The 14,126-nt window shown below is 37.8% G+C and overlaps 1 protein-coding gene and 1 pseudogene across 1 annotated transcript in view; both read right to left on the bottom strand.

The window, feature by feature from the left end:
* CDON (cell adhesion associated, oncogene regulated) overlaps positions 1-14,126 on the bottom strand; it is a 130,289-nt gene that overhangs the window by 24,410 nt on the left and 91,753 nt on the right. Inside the window, exons 14-15 of the mRNA XM_006900864.1 lie at positions 11,692-11,913; positions 9,663-9,946 (exon numbers count right to left, since the gene is read on the bottom strand). Coding sequence (XP_006900926.1) covers positions 9,663-9,946; positions 11,692-11,913 — 506 coding nt within the window. The remainder of the gene's footprint in view (positions 1-9,662; positions 9,947-11,691; positions 11,914-14,126) is intronic.
* Positions 372-686, bottom strand: LOC102877639 (annotated as a pseudogene).

Genomic DNA, 14,126 nt, shown 5'->3' with positions numbered 1-14,126 from the left:
GATTAGATGAAGCAGTGGGGAGAAGATCACAACATCTGGGGGGACAAAGTCTCCAAATGAAGACTGAAAATGAACAGCCCACAGTTGGAGAAAAGTGTTCTACGAGGAAGAAAAAATAAAAACATAACAATCCCCAAAAACCTTGCAATTCGTTTAACCTAAACAAAGATAGCAATTTGTATTGGCCCAATTTCAGCTGTAGATTAATCCCTGCAGAAATAGTGTTGAGTTGCACTTGAAGTACATCAAGGAGAGAGGAAAGTAATTTGGTGATCGTCCTCGGGTTTCCGAAGACACCTGTGGTGGCGTGTTCACATTTACGACTGGATCACAAATGCAAGGACAGGTGACACAGACATGAAATGGTCCCCCTAGATGCGACATCCCAACAGGTCTCCAGTCGCCCATGTGCCACCCGTCTGCTGCTGGAACACATCGATTGTGTCTTCATCCTCCATCTCCAGCTGTGCTGGAGTGTCTGCTTCATTAATTGGCTGCCCATCAAACCTGAATCTAATCTGTCTCATTGACAAGCCCTGTCGCTCACAGTAGGCCTTCATCAGCTTGCTCAGAGGCATGTGCCTCTTGATTTTGAACTGGACGACAGAGCCATCCTGCTCAGCCACCTTCAGGTTGATATGGTCATTCTCTGTCTTCACTCCCTCCTTGGGCTTCTCCTCCGACATGGCTGCGCTGGCGGAGGCAGCAAAGGCTGGGCAGCGCCAGAGCAGGCGAGTCACGCTCTCAGCCCCTCCGCTCTCCCGCTGCAACTGCTCGTGGGGCCGTGCTTTGTCCCCCACCCCCAACTCCTTCTTTTTGTCTCCCCCGCCCTTTTGCTTCTATTTTCATGTTCTGTATTTCTTCCTACTTTTTGTTTTTCGTTTTCTTCTACAATCAGTGCTTTTTTCCTGCAAAAATTTTAATCTAGCAAAAGAGTAGTTACATTCATATTGCCAAGTCAAAAAAGCGCCTCTGCCATTCCACCCACTTGGCAAGTGCCAACATCTACTCTGCCATCAACAACCAGTCCCATCTGTCCTCAACTGCTTGACATAAACAGCGAATGCACACAAGCTCTGTCCTTTGGCTCACACACCAAAGCACAGGGAGTGAACACATCAAGTGCCAAGTTTGCAAGCAGTGTAACACACTCAGGCTGCTCAGTCAAAATTAGCAAAACACAGTAAACTAATACCTCAATGTTTCCGTAAAATTCAAATCACACACATGAAACAAGACAAAGATGGCTCAAACAAGTGACCTAAATAAACACAGGTTCAGAAAACTGACCAAAGGAGAAATGCAACTGGAATTATGTGATAAACAATTAAAAATAATTATACTTAAGTATCTTCCATGGATTGACAAAAAGTCCACAGAAACCATCAACAAAACAACACAAACATAACTCCTGAAGGACCAAGACAAACAGAATAAACAAACAATGTGACTGAATAAGTAAAAGATCAGAAACTATGCAAAACTAATAAACAGAAACTCAGAGGATTATTACTAAAATTTTTAAACTCAGTAAGCCATTAGGAGGAAAGAGAAGGAAAGGTAAATAAATCAATGAAAGACAGAAATAAGTGAGCAGACAAATTTCTTAATTCTAATTTTTTAGATGAACAATCAGAAAAAGAATGTAAAACACGCAAGAATTAGGTGAGATACCATCAAGAGGAATAACCTAGGTGGGATTAGAAAGAATTCTAATACAGAAATAGGTGGCAAAAAAAGTTAGAGAAAAGTGTCAAACATTTATTGTAAGAAAACTTTTCTGTTATTATGAAAGATAGGAAGATGTATATTTAAGAATCTCAAGGAACTCCAAACAGGATAGACTTTCAAAAGAAAATCATCATGACACATATAAGAAACTTCCCAAAACCATAAGAAAGAGTTCTGTAAGCAGCTTAGGAAAAAATAATTTCCCTGCAAAGGAGGGACAATGAGCCTGATATTCACTTTCTTGGCAGACCCAGGCAAGTAGGAAGGCAATGGATGACATAAAATTCTGAAAGAAAAAACCCCAAACCTCTGCTAATTTCAGGGACCTCTCCAGAGTACTGAAGAGTAATGATGTCAATATTGAGACTAAGGTGCACCTGATCCAGTCGATAGTCTTCACAATAATTTACTATGCATTAGAGAGTTGGATAATGACTAAAATGATAGAAGAATCAATGCCTTTGAGTTGTACTGGAAAAGAATATTGAATATACCATGGACTGCTATGAGAACAAATAGGTCTGTCCTAGAGAGGGTGAAACCAGACTGCTCTTTGGAGGCAAGGATTGTGAAGCTTCATCTGACATACTCTGGGCATGTTGCAAGGAGGAACCAGTTCTTGGAGAAGGGACATCATGATTGGAAGGGTGGAGGGACAGCACAGGAGAAGACCTTCAATGACAGAGATTAACTCAGTGACTGGGTTAATGGGGGTAGGTGTGTCAGAGATGTTGAAATTGTCTCAGGATAAAGCAGGGTTCAGAGCTGTTGTACATAGGGTTGCTAAGAGTTGGAGTTGACTCAATGGCACATAACAAGAACAGCAAAAACCACCAAGAATTACATACCCAGCAAAACTGTTGCTTAGATACAATAGTGAAATTAGGACATTTCTAGATAAACATAAATTAAGGGAATTTGTTAAATCAAATCAACCTTTCAAGAGAAATAGTAAAGAGAATTCTTCAGAAAAACAACAATGGAAGAGAACAATCTTTAATTTTTATACATGATGGCATCATTTAGAAACTGATGCTTATATGAAATAAAATAATTCTATAACACTAAAAGTAGGAAACTAGAGACATTGGTTGGTAAATAGTCAACTGCAAAGCAAAAAGACGTGTAAACAGTTTAGTTACTTCCAAATTGACACAAACTGGGGAAAAAAGAAGTCAAGATAGAATGGATTGTCTTAAACTTGGAAGGTCTGATGGCCTAGTGGGAAGAAGCTGCACTGCAATTCCGAAGACACAAGGTTCGAAGCCACCAGCTTCTTCATGGGAGAAGGATGGGCAATCTCTTCCTATGCTATTAACTGCCCCTGAAAACTTGCTTGAGGGTCAGCTACAGGTTGGTTCCAACTCTATGGTACACAACAACAACAACAGCCTCAAAGAAAATGAAGAGATCTTTATCTTTTCATTAAAATGTAAAGAGGAAAAGAAAAGATTTAGTAAACATTAAAACAACAGTAACTAAGAAAAACGATAAGGCAATTTTATAGAACTAAACAAAATGAACTGTTTTTGCTGTTAGGTATCAATCACTGAGCAACCACAATCCATGGTGATCCTATGAAAAGAAGATCTGTACCCTGTTCTGTGCCATCCACATCAACTCTGATATACTTAAGCCATGTAAATGAATTCTGTTGAAGGGCTTCATTGAGCCTCAATTTTACCAAGCATGGTGTTACAGTCCATGGCATATACTGTATTCTTCTCTAACATCACAACTCAAAGGCATTGATTCATTTATCACACTTATTCATTGCTAAATTTTCAGACATACAGAAAGTAACTGAAAAGACTATGGACTAAATCAAACACACATTACTCTTTAAGCTGACATCACTGCTTCTGAACTAAACACGTGAATTTATATGGAATAAAAAAGTTAGTGGCAAAAAAAAGTGGCAACACACACACACACACACACACACACACACACACACACACACTCTCCCCATAGCAAAATGACAGTAATAAAATAAACCTGTCAACAATTATAGTGAATTTAAAAGGATTTAATGCACTGAGACAAAGAGTAGCACAATGTATAAGAAAATATGACTCATCAGTATGCATCCTACAAGAAGCATATCTTACATACAAAACCAAAACTAGATAAAAAAGTATTAAAGGATGGACAAAAAAATGTCAAGCAAGTAACAGTCAAAAACTAAAATAACAACCAGCAGACAAGACAAGAGAGGGCATTATTTGCTAGTGAGGACATGAAGCAATACATTTGCTGGAGAGGAAGTAGAATTCTCATATGTTGTTGGTGGGACTGTACAACCACTCTGAAAGGTAGTTTGGTGTTTTCTCAAAACGATGAACATAGAAATTACATATGATCCTCCTATTCACTAGGAATATACCCCAAGGAAAACAGAACTGAGACACAAACAGGTATTTGTACACCAGTGTTGATAGTAACATTATTCACTATCACAAGAACATCGAAACAGCTCAAATATCCAACTACAACTGAATAGATTAAGAAATTGTGCTACATTCACACACAATGGAATACTATGCAACACCAAGGAGCAACAATTTCTAAAATTACTATATAGTTTGGGAGAGATTAGAGAGCATTATGGTGAGTGTTAAACCAACTCTGTCTTGTAAGGATAAGTAGATCACTGTTGTAAAAACAGAAGGATAACTGATAAAACATGTACAGAGAACCAAGGGGGAAAGGGGTGGGGAGCAAAGGGGTGAGGGTAGACTAGGGGGAAATCATAGGATGGCACAATTTGGCAGGTAGAAAGAGGGGGTAAAGGAAATGGGAAAGATCTGGCAGGGATCTAGAAAGACAGGGTAAATGGCACAGTTCAATGGTGATTAATTCTATAAAATATAATGAATGAGAATGATTGTATAGAACACAACATGAATGAAGGATAATGTGAAATCAATGTATACAAACTTTGAATGCAAACCAATGTAAAATAAAAAAATTAAGATAATAATTTTAAAAAGAGAAAGGAATTGTATGACAAAGAAAGGGTCAATCAAATAAGATATAATCATAACTATCATTTAATGAAACCCTGCTCAGTTCTCCCCCACAATCTCTGCTGTGCTTATGCTCATTGTCACAGTCACGTACCAATCCAACTCATGAGGGCCATTTTCCTTTTTTTGCTGACTCTTGTTTTCAAGGATGTTATCTTCTTCTATCAGAAGACAATCTAGATGATTAGGACTTCCTTGCTCAGCATTTCTTAAGCTCAAGGAACTGAAGAACAAATTCAAACTTCGAGGTGCTATAATCAAGGATGCTTTAGGCAGAGTACTAAATGATCCAGAAGATGGAAAGAATATACTTAGTCATTTTATCGAAAGGAATTGTCAGACACAGAAGAATTTCATGAAACAACATATGAGCAAGAGCCTATGGTAATGAAGGAAGAAGTTTAAGCTGCTTTGAAAGAAATAGCAAAAAATAAGGCCCCAGGAATAGATGGTATACAAATTGACATATTTCAGTTAACAGATGCTTCCCTGGACGTGCTCACCAAGTTGTGCCAAGAAATCTGGAGAACAACCACTTGGCCAACTGACTGGAAGAGATCTACATTTGTTCCCATTCCAAAGAAAGGTGACCCAACAGAGTGCGGAAACTACAGAACAATATCGTTGATTTCACATGCAAGCAAGATTCTGCTGAAGAATCCAAAAACGACTGGAACAGCACATTACACATTAGCAGAGATCTGCCAGAAGTCAAGGCTGGGTTTAGAAGGGGTCGTGGTACTGGGGATATTGTAGCTAATGTCAGATGGATATTGGCTGAAAGCAGGTAGTACCAGAGGAATGTATATCTGTGCTTCACTGATTATGCAAAGGTGTTTGACTGTGTGGACCATAACAAACTGTGGCTGACTCTGAGAAGAATAGGAATTCCAGAACACTTGATCATGGTAATGCGAAACTTATACTTGGACCAAGAGGCAGTCGTCAGAACACAGCAAAGAAACACTGCATGGTTCAAAACTGGAAAGGGTATACGCCAGGGATGTGTCCTGTCTCCATATCTTTTCAATCTGTATGCAGAACAGATTATCCGGGAGGCTGGGCTCTATGAGAAATGTGGCATCAGGATTGGTGGAAGATCTATCAACAATCTGCATTATGCAGATGACACAACCCTGCTTGCTGAAACTGAAGGGGACCTGAAGTGCTTGCTGCAGAGGGTCAAGGACTGCAGCCTTCAGTATGGATTGAGGCTCAATGTCAAGAAGACAAAGATTCTCACCACTGGACCAAATGGCAGCATCAGAATGGATGGTGAAGAGATTGAGATTGTTCACAGCTTTAGTTTGCTTGGCTCCACAATCAACACTCTTGGCACCAGCAGCCAGGAAATTAAAAGACGTATTGCGATGGGAAAATCTGCTGTTAAGGACATCTCTAAAGTACTCAAGAGCAACGGTGTTTCTCTGGAGACTAAGGTGTGTCTGGTACGGGCCATGGTCTTTGCAATTACTTGTTATGCATTAGAGAGCTGGACAATGACCAGGGCGGACAGAAGGAGAAATGATGCTTTTGAGCTTTGGTGTTGGAGAAGAGTGCTGAGGGTGCCATGGACTGCTAAGAAAACAAACAGGTTCATCCTGGAGAGGGTTAAACCTGGCTGCTTCTTGGAGGCAAGGATTCTAAGGCTTCATCTGACATACTTTGGTCATGTTGTAAGGAGAGACTGGTCCTTGGAGAAGGACATCATGCTTGGGAGGGTGGAAGGCAGGCGCAGGAGGGGAAGACCCTCTGGGAGATGGATTGATTTGGTGACTGGGACAATCGGGATAAGTGTGTCAGAGACAATGAGATTGACACAGGACAGAGCAGAGTTTAGAGCTGTTGTACATAGGGTCGCAATGAGTTGCAAGCAACTCAACGGCACATAACAACAACAAAGTTCATCAAGACCACAAAGAGAACTCAGGCTAGGAGGAAACTGGCAATAACATATAGAAGAAGGATCTCTTTTATGGCATTTACAGAAAACTTTAACAACAAAAAGACAAATAATCAAATTAGGAAACTGGAAAAGGATATGAACAGACACTTTACCAAATAAGAAAATGAATTGGCCAGTAAACATGAAGAAATGCTCATAATTATTAGAGACCCAAAACAAAGAAATGTCATTTTATGCTATCAATAATAACAAAGTTTAATTTTTTCTAAAAAACATCCATACACTGCTGGTGGGGCTATAAAAAGGTGGAGTAACTCTGGCAACTGTATGGCATTTCCTAAAACTTTAGAAATACCATATGATGCAGCAACTCATTCCTAGGATTGTATTTTACAGAAATAAGTTGTTGTTGTTGTTGATTGCCATCTAGTTGAGTATGAATCATAGCGACTCTATGAACAAAAGGCCTGAAGCCTTTCTATAACTATCGTCATCTATCAAAGTTCATAGAGTTTCCAGAGGTATGTTGTTTAGGAAGTGGATGCCACTAAGAGCCACAACATTTATAGATATATACCCACTCATTTTCATTATAAACAGCTTTGTGTTCAGTGATTTGACTTCATCAACTCCCTTCCCATTGTGATTTACAACTTCAGAGACCTGATGGACTGACTCATCAGGAAACCTGTGAGTGAGAACAAATTTGACAGCAGGAGTAAGGAATAAGAAACAAGCTTGACAGAAGAATATATCCATTCATACAGCAGAGAATATAGGCAACAAAGTTACAAAAACTTAGCCAGACATTTTGACAGAATGATCTGAGCACTGAGGACCATAGTCCGAGGGGCTATCAGGGTCAGTTTGCATAACATTTGAAAATGTTTTATACCTATTCTTGGTGAGCAGTGACTAGAGTCTTAAAGGCTTGTAAGTAAACAATCTAAGGTGCAACTACTGGTCCCTCCTTATTAAAACAAAGAAAAATGAAGACAATCAAAGGTATATGGAAACAATTAGACCAAAAGACGAAGGACCATGTGAACTTCCATTACCATGACCCAGAGACCAAAATTAGATGGTGTCATACTACCACTGCTGACCACACTGAATGGGACCACATAGAAGGTGAGGATCGAGCAGGGGAGAAATGAATAAAAAAACTCAAAAGTCACAAAAATCACCAGAAACTATGGCAAGAGCATTGAGACTATGGTTCTCAGCCATTCTGCTTATAAATACCTGAACTCACTCTTGTGGCACAATTTACAGGCAAAATTTATAAAATATATAAATAAATTTATATATTTTTATATAATAAATTGCATTTTGTTTATGAAGCGAGATATAACATTAGGGGCATAGGCATTCTTTAGCAACCACTCAAGACCAAAGGGAAAGAATTTGTCCCAAGATAAAGTTCAGAAGCTAAGAATAGGTAAGAAGGAGAGAGGAGTGGACATAGGAATGGGACTGAATTCAACAGCACAAAAGAACATGAGTACAATCTATTGAATGAAAACTGATGTGTGCTATAAATCTTTACTATTTATCATTTTAAAAAAAACAAATAGTAGTTCATTGTTAAAAACAAACAACATGCCCCACTATAGCACAGTGTTCAAATAATAAAGCAAATACTAGTCTTATTTTTCTTCCTATGGCTACAGCACATGCTATTCGAACATTAATGTACCTCTCCTCTTTCAGCTTTCTTGGATAATGTTAGTAGTTTTGACTAGGAACAGTGACAATAAATTTAGAAAGTCTGAATATAATCCAAGAATTCCCATACAAAATAGTTAAAACCCCAAATTTATAGCACAAAAAAACTAAGTCAATAGGTTTCTAGCTTTGTTGTTGTTGTTGCATGCTGCTCAAGTAAAATTCGACTCCTAACGGGGGTCCTAGTCAGTTTTTAAAGGCTGTAAACAGCACAGTAGGAGACTGCCCATTTATACACTCTCCATTATGCTTCTAGTTTTGAGATATAAAAAGATATATTGCTTTGTTTTCAAATGTAACATTTAAAGAAATCATTATTAAATTGGAAGATGAAAAAAATTCTAAATGTTCTCAAACTTTAAGAAAGTCAGTTGTAAGCTTATCTGTCATAAGAAGAATGATAGTAACTACCCTTAATCTTAGCCAAAAGGTCAAGAAGTGATAGAATGCTAGTAGCTAAATGAGTGCTTAATTTGATTACTTACACAAATTATCTATTGATGAATAAGGTGTACAAATGTACAAATATATAACATAGCAATTAAATTTCTTAGTGAAGAGAGTCTTTTAAAATAGCATTCAAAATATTCTCCTCAGCTTGCTTCCCTCAAATCTGTTATGTGCTTTTTCTTCTCCCTCTTCTAGAGCTCTGGTGGCCCTAGTAGTAAGGAATCACACTGCTGATCCAAAGGCATATGGTTGAATTCACCAGCTACTCTATGAGAGAAAGACAGACAATCAATGCTCCTGTTTGATTAACTGCCTCTGAAAACCCGCTGGAGGGACAGCTATGGGTCGGTTCTGACTTGATGGTGCACAAAACAAACAACAACCTTCCTCTATGCAATTTACTGCCTCTGAAAACCCACTAGAGGGTCAGCTATGGGTCAGTTCCGACTCGACGGTATGTAACAACAACTTGGTATATAAAACTACAACAACTAACAGTGTGAGTTTTTAGACTCTGTTCTAAATAAAATTGAAAGTAGGCCTGATTGGATCATTGGCATTTCTGTTTCAACTCATAGTGTTACATAATTTTAAAACATATAAAAAATTAACAAATACACCTATTCTCTGACAACAGAATATATAAAGAGTTACTCTGCATCAACAGATTCCCAGTGATACATACTATTTCCATTCAAGTCAATCTGTGAAATTTCTAAATTGTTTTTTAAAAAAGCCAAGTATGCTGACTCTGTTTTTGTACCTTGGTGCCCTGAGTCACAGGGAAGGCTTTTCTTTATAATTAGAAGGTCCCTTACATTCACTAGGTGGTGATGAGGATGTTCAAAATCCACACGTGCCTGGGATAGGGAGTTAGTAAGCCCAGAGGAAAGGCCTGGGTTTATGCTCCCACTCATGAGTCCACTGACCCCAGCAGAAACCTTATGGTGAAGATGTGAGCAGCCACTATGGAGACTTCCATTCCTCATGAAACTCCCATGGACATTTCCGTTAATCCTGGTTGTGCCAGGCAGAGTGGTGTATTCCATTATCTGTCCATTAATATCTGCTCTTTGGTAGAGATAGCTTGGTGGGTCATATTCTAGTGGAGGGAAAAAAAAAAGGATAAGATACTTCATCAGGAAGGTTTGGGGTTTGTTTTTGTTTTTTTTTTTAAAATTAATGAATCCTCTAAGAAATGAATGCCTCAAAATAAAGCATTCTAAAAATTTTTACTTCAAGTTTACATTTAAGTGACAGGCTTTAATAAAAGAAAAAGCCCAAAAGAGAATCAATTCATTATATGAGCTGAAACTATCCAAGTACAGATAACACTAAGAAACAGTGTTCAAAGTTTTATACACTTCCAGATGCTGAAAATTTGTTGCATGAAGCAACAATGGCAAAGATTAATCTTAGGTAGGATACTTTACACAGCACCAAATGAGGGAGCTGTGCTTCATAATTTCTTGGTCTTTATTGCTAAATTAGAAGTTATGGAGTACCAAATGCTAACTACTGCATTTCCTTAAATTAAAGACATTTAAATTCTGTCTCAAATTTTTATTTCCAGGGACATAATTAAAGCTATATTTGAAATAAGTAAAATATCCCTTAGATAGTATAATATTTCTTATATATTCTGATAATTTCCTCAAATATTAGCAAGCTGGCCAAAGCTAACTAGTCAAACTTGTTCTCCATGTGTCTCTATCACTTCTCACAGAGGTGTGCTGGCTCCCTAGACCTGCTTCTCTACATCACTGGACTCTCAGAAGGCAGAACCCATACATGTTTTACTTCTTATTCTATCTCCGTTACCCAGCATAGTGCTGGGCATGCAGAAGATAACTGGTAAATACCTTTTGAATAAGTAACTGAATGAATACTATAATAATTTTTCATTTTTATATTATCAGATCACAAAACAAAATAACCATAATCATAGGAACCTTTGTCAGAGAATCAAACTATTTTTAATCATTTAGCACACACACAATTAAAAGCAATAGCATTGGAACTATTTATCAAAGGGCCCACATGGCCACTAACTCTCAGCCCAACACTACCAGCACTCTGTCCCTGACAACCTGGTAGAGAAGTGTGGGGTATGCCTTTAACTGCTAATACATTCCTTTGGTTTTCTTGCATTCCCTTATTTTGTCGTGAAGGGGGGGCAGGGAATCCTGCCCACCAAAGACTATGTGATTTGATCATCTTGTTTTGCAACAGCTGAGAAAAGAAACAAGGTGGCAGGTGAGGGGAAAGAACTAGAAAATATAAGCAGGAATGGGGGGTTAAGTGAGAAAAGGGAAGGGGGCTCTAGGTTCTATGTTTAAAAGAAGGTTATCTCCAATATTTCAAGCACACCCTATTACTATATACACTGAGGGGGCTATCAGGTAGAGAAATAGGACTGTATGTGTCTTCATCTGTGATTATCACTCAATGACAATGACTTGGAAGTCTTCCTTGCCATTGTGCTTTTCTGTATCATTTTTACACTCAACACTAGAATAAAGAAGTTTCTGCTGTGACTGCAAAACCCATGCTCAAGTACTCATCCTCTTTGGTGGTCCAAGAAAGCCAGGATTTCCCAACATTAAGTCAGCTTAATGTAGAGAACGGCTTAGTTTTAACTTTTTGGTTTATTTCTATTTGGCAATTTAATTTGATGCTCTACTTACTTTGGCTTACCACTGAACAAATTTTAAAGTCACCCACTCTGAATAAGACCTTCCAACATGTTATAAAACATTGCATTAAAAAATTAAAGTGTTAGAAGTATTCTGACAATATTTTTCACCATTCTTAAAAAAGCAAAGGAAATAGTTATGAATTACTTACTCTGTATGGTATTCTGTTGGTGGTTCTTCCATAGGCACATTGCAATGAAAACCATAAGAATTAGGACCATGACACCTAGCACACAGCCAACAATCAAATATAACATATCACTGCTCCTGGTGGTGCTTGTTGCAGGCCCAAAATTTCCTCCACTTCCTGAGAAATTTGGAGGGGTACTCAAGTCTTTGATGGGGTACTCAGATGCTCCAGGAATATGTTTCACTAGATAAAATATAAAGGAAACCAGGGGATCAGAGTACAGTCTCTATGAAATGGTTTAATCTCTGAAGGAGGTCTGGTAGGAGCACAAAACACTCTGTTTATACATGTTACTGAAATTATCTGACCAACTATGAGTTAGAGAGAGAGAGAGATATGACAACTTTAAAAATATGAGATGCCAAAGTTTTAGATCTTGAACAGATCTAGCCCACAAATTTTAGAAAACTAATAAGAGGTTGAAAGGCTCCTCCATTTTGGGATCCCTGACACTGTAGGGCCATCCCAGGGATCAGAGGACAACATAGTTTGGGACAAGGAGCTACAAGCAGGGTAGAGACATACTTTCATGGTTGGCATGCTAAAGTGCCAGAAAAAAAACTAACTTCAAAGCCCCCTGGACAGAAACAGCTTAAGTGGAGCACCAGGTCTCACACCACTCTGTTACTCTGCAGGCAAGGAGGGCAGCAGAGTTTTGGAGATAAAACTACATTTAGGTGATATTTCTGCAGGACTACATTACAGAGCAGTGAGAATCTGAAGAACTTTTGAAAAGGCAAACTTTCCCATAAAGGACTTCCAATAGAGTGAATGGCCCACTCCATAGACTAAACTTATTGAGCTGGCATCTAATAAATAAAATCATAAAGACAAGAACTATCAACAATAAAAATGGCCTAACACAAGAAGAACTTCATATAATGTCAAGAAAGCACTGAGCAGCTTCAATATTCTGAAAAAATAAATTAGGTCTTCTCCAAAAACGGAAGAGCATACTGTAGATCTGATGAAAACCCCAGCGTTGGGGGTGGGGGGTGGGCCCAGAAGATATATATTGATATGGTGTCATTCAAACAGCTACAGAAGAAGGTACAAATTATGGAAGAAATAAAGTGAATACTCCAGAGGTAAAGAACCATAAGAAATAGGAAAAGGAATGGAGTTGTACAAAATAAATTTTATGTATAAAATAAACTAAAAAAAAAATACTAATGTGGATTTATTTGAAAAGCTATAGAAAAAGGTGCAAATGATGGAAGAAACAATGGAAGGCATTAATAAAGCAAATAACCCAGAGACAAAGGAAATACACCAGCACAGAGAAATTTGAACAACTATGAAAGAAAATGGAAAATATGGAAGAAAGAATTTAAATTATAGATAAGGTGGCATAACAACTTAAAAAAATCATCAGAAGACAGAGAGAGTACAGTCAACACAGTATTGTAAATGACAGAAATGCATCAAAATGTAATCCATAATATTAAAACTGAAATAGCACAATTGTCCAATGTGCTGGAAGAACAAAAGAAGAATAAAAGAGATGAAGCATAGAGTTAGTGAGCTGGAAGACAAGAGCATCAATGGACATGTAAGAAGAAAAATCAGAGATGAGACATAAAATAAAGAAAATATTAGAATCATGTTGGGCAACATTAAAAGAAATAACATACGTATGACTGGAATTCCAGAACATGAGAGGGAGAGGGAAATCACTGAGAAAACTAAAGAAGAGGTTCTAGAAGAAAATTCCTCAGGTACTATGAAGAACAGAGACATCTACATTCAAGAATCTCAGCAAACACCAAATAAACTAGACAAAAAAAAGAAAGAAAGAAAACCATCAAGACACATCATAGCTAACCTACAAAGGAAAAAAGGAAAAACAAGTATGTTCAGATTTCTAATCAGGAACCATGTGAGCAAGAAGACAATGGGAGGGCACATAGAGAAAGGTGAAAGAAAACAATTGTTAGCTGAGGATCCGTACTCAGCAAAGTTCTCCATCAAATATGAAGGAGAATTTTCAGAAAATCAGGAACTTAAGGAATTTGTGAAAACAAGACCAACTCTATAAGAATTTCATGCGAAGTCATTCCCATGAGAGACACAAAAGGAAAGTGGATGGATCATAGTAACCAGAAACAACAGAAAAAGAAACAGCAAAATGGCAGTGTAGCCTGTCAATAATCACACCTAATGTGAATGGACTAAATACACCAAAACCCAAAAACAAGTAACATAAAGGATAAAAAACAAACAAACCAAAAAACCCAACACCACCACATCAATAATCTGTCTATAAGAAACACAACTAAGAAAGGAGGAGAAAGATAGACTAAAAAAAAAAAAAAATCAAAGGCTGGAAAAAAATTATACCAAAGCAAATGCCACCCACAAAAGAGCAGGAATGTCAGTCTCTGATAAAATAATCT

The sequence above is a fragment of the Elephantulus edwardii genome, unplaced genomic scaffold, assembly GCF_000299155.1.
Source record: "Elephantulus edwardii isolate Elephantulus edwardi_28Jun2011 unplaced genomic scaffold, EleEdw1.0 scaffold00297, whole genome shotgun sequence".
In the NCBI taxonomy this organism is placed as follows: domain Eukaryota; kingdom Metazoa; phylum Chordata; class Mammalia; order Macroscelidea; family Macroscelididae; genus Elephantulus; species Elephantulus edwardii.
Note: the sequence above shows the minus strand (reverse complement) of the source record. Positions and strands in the feature narration are given on the sequence as shown.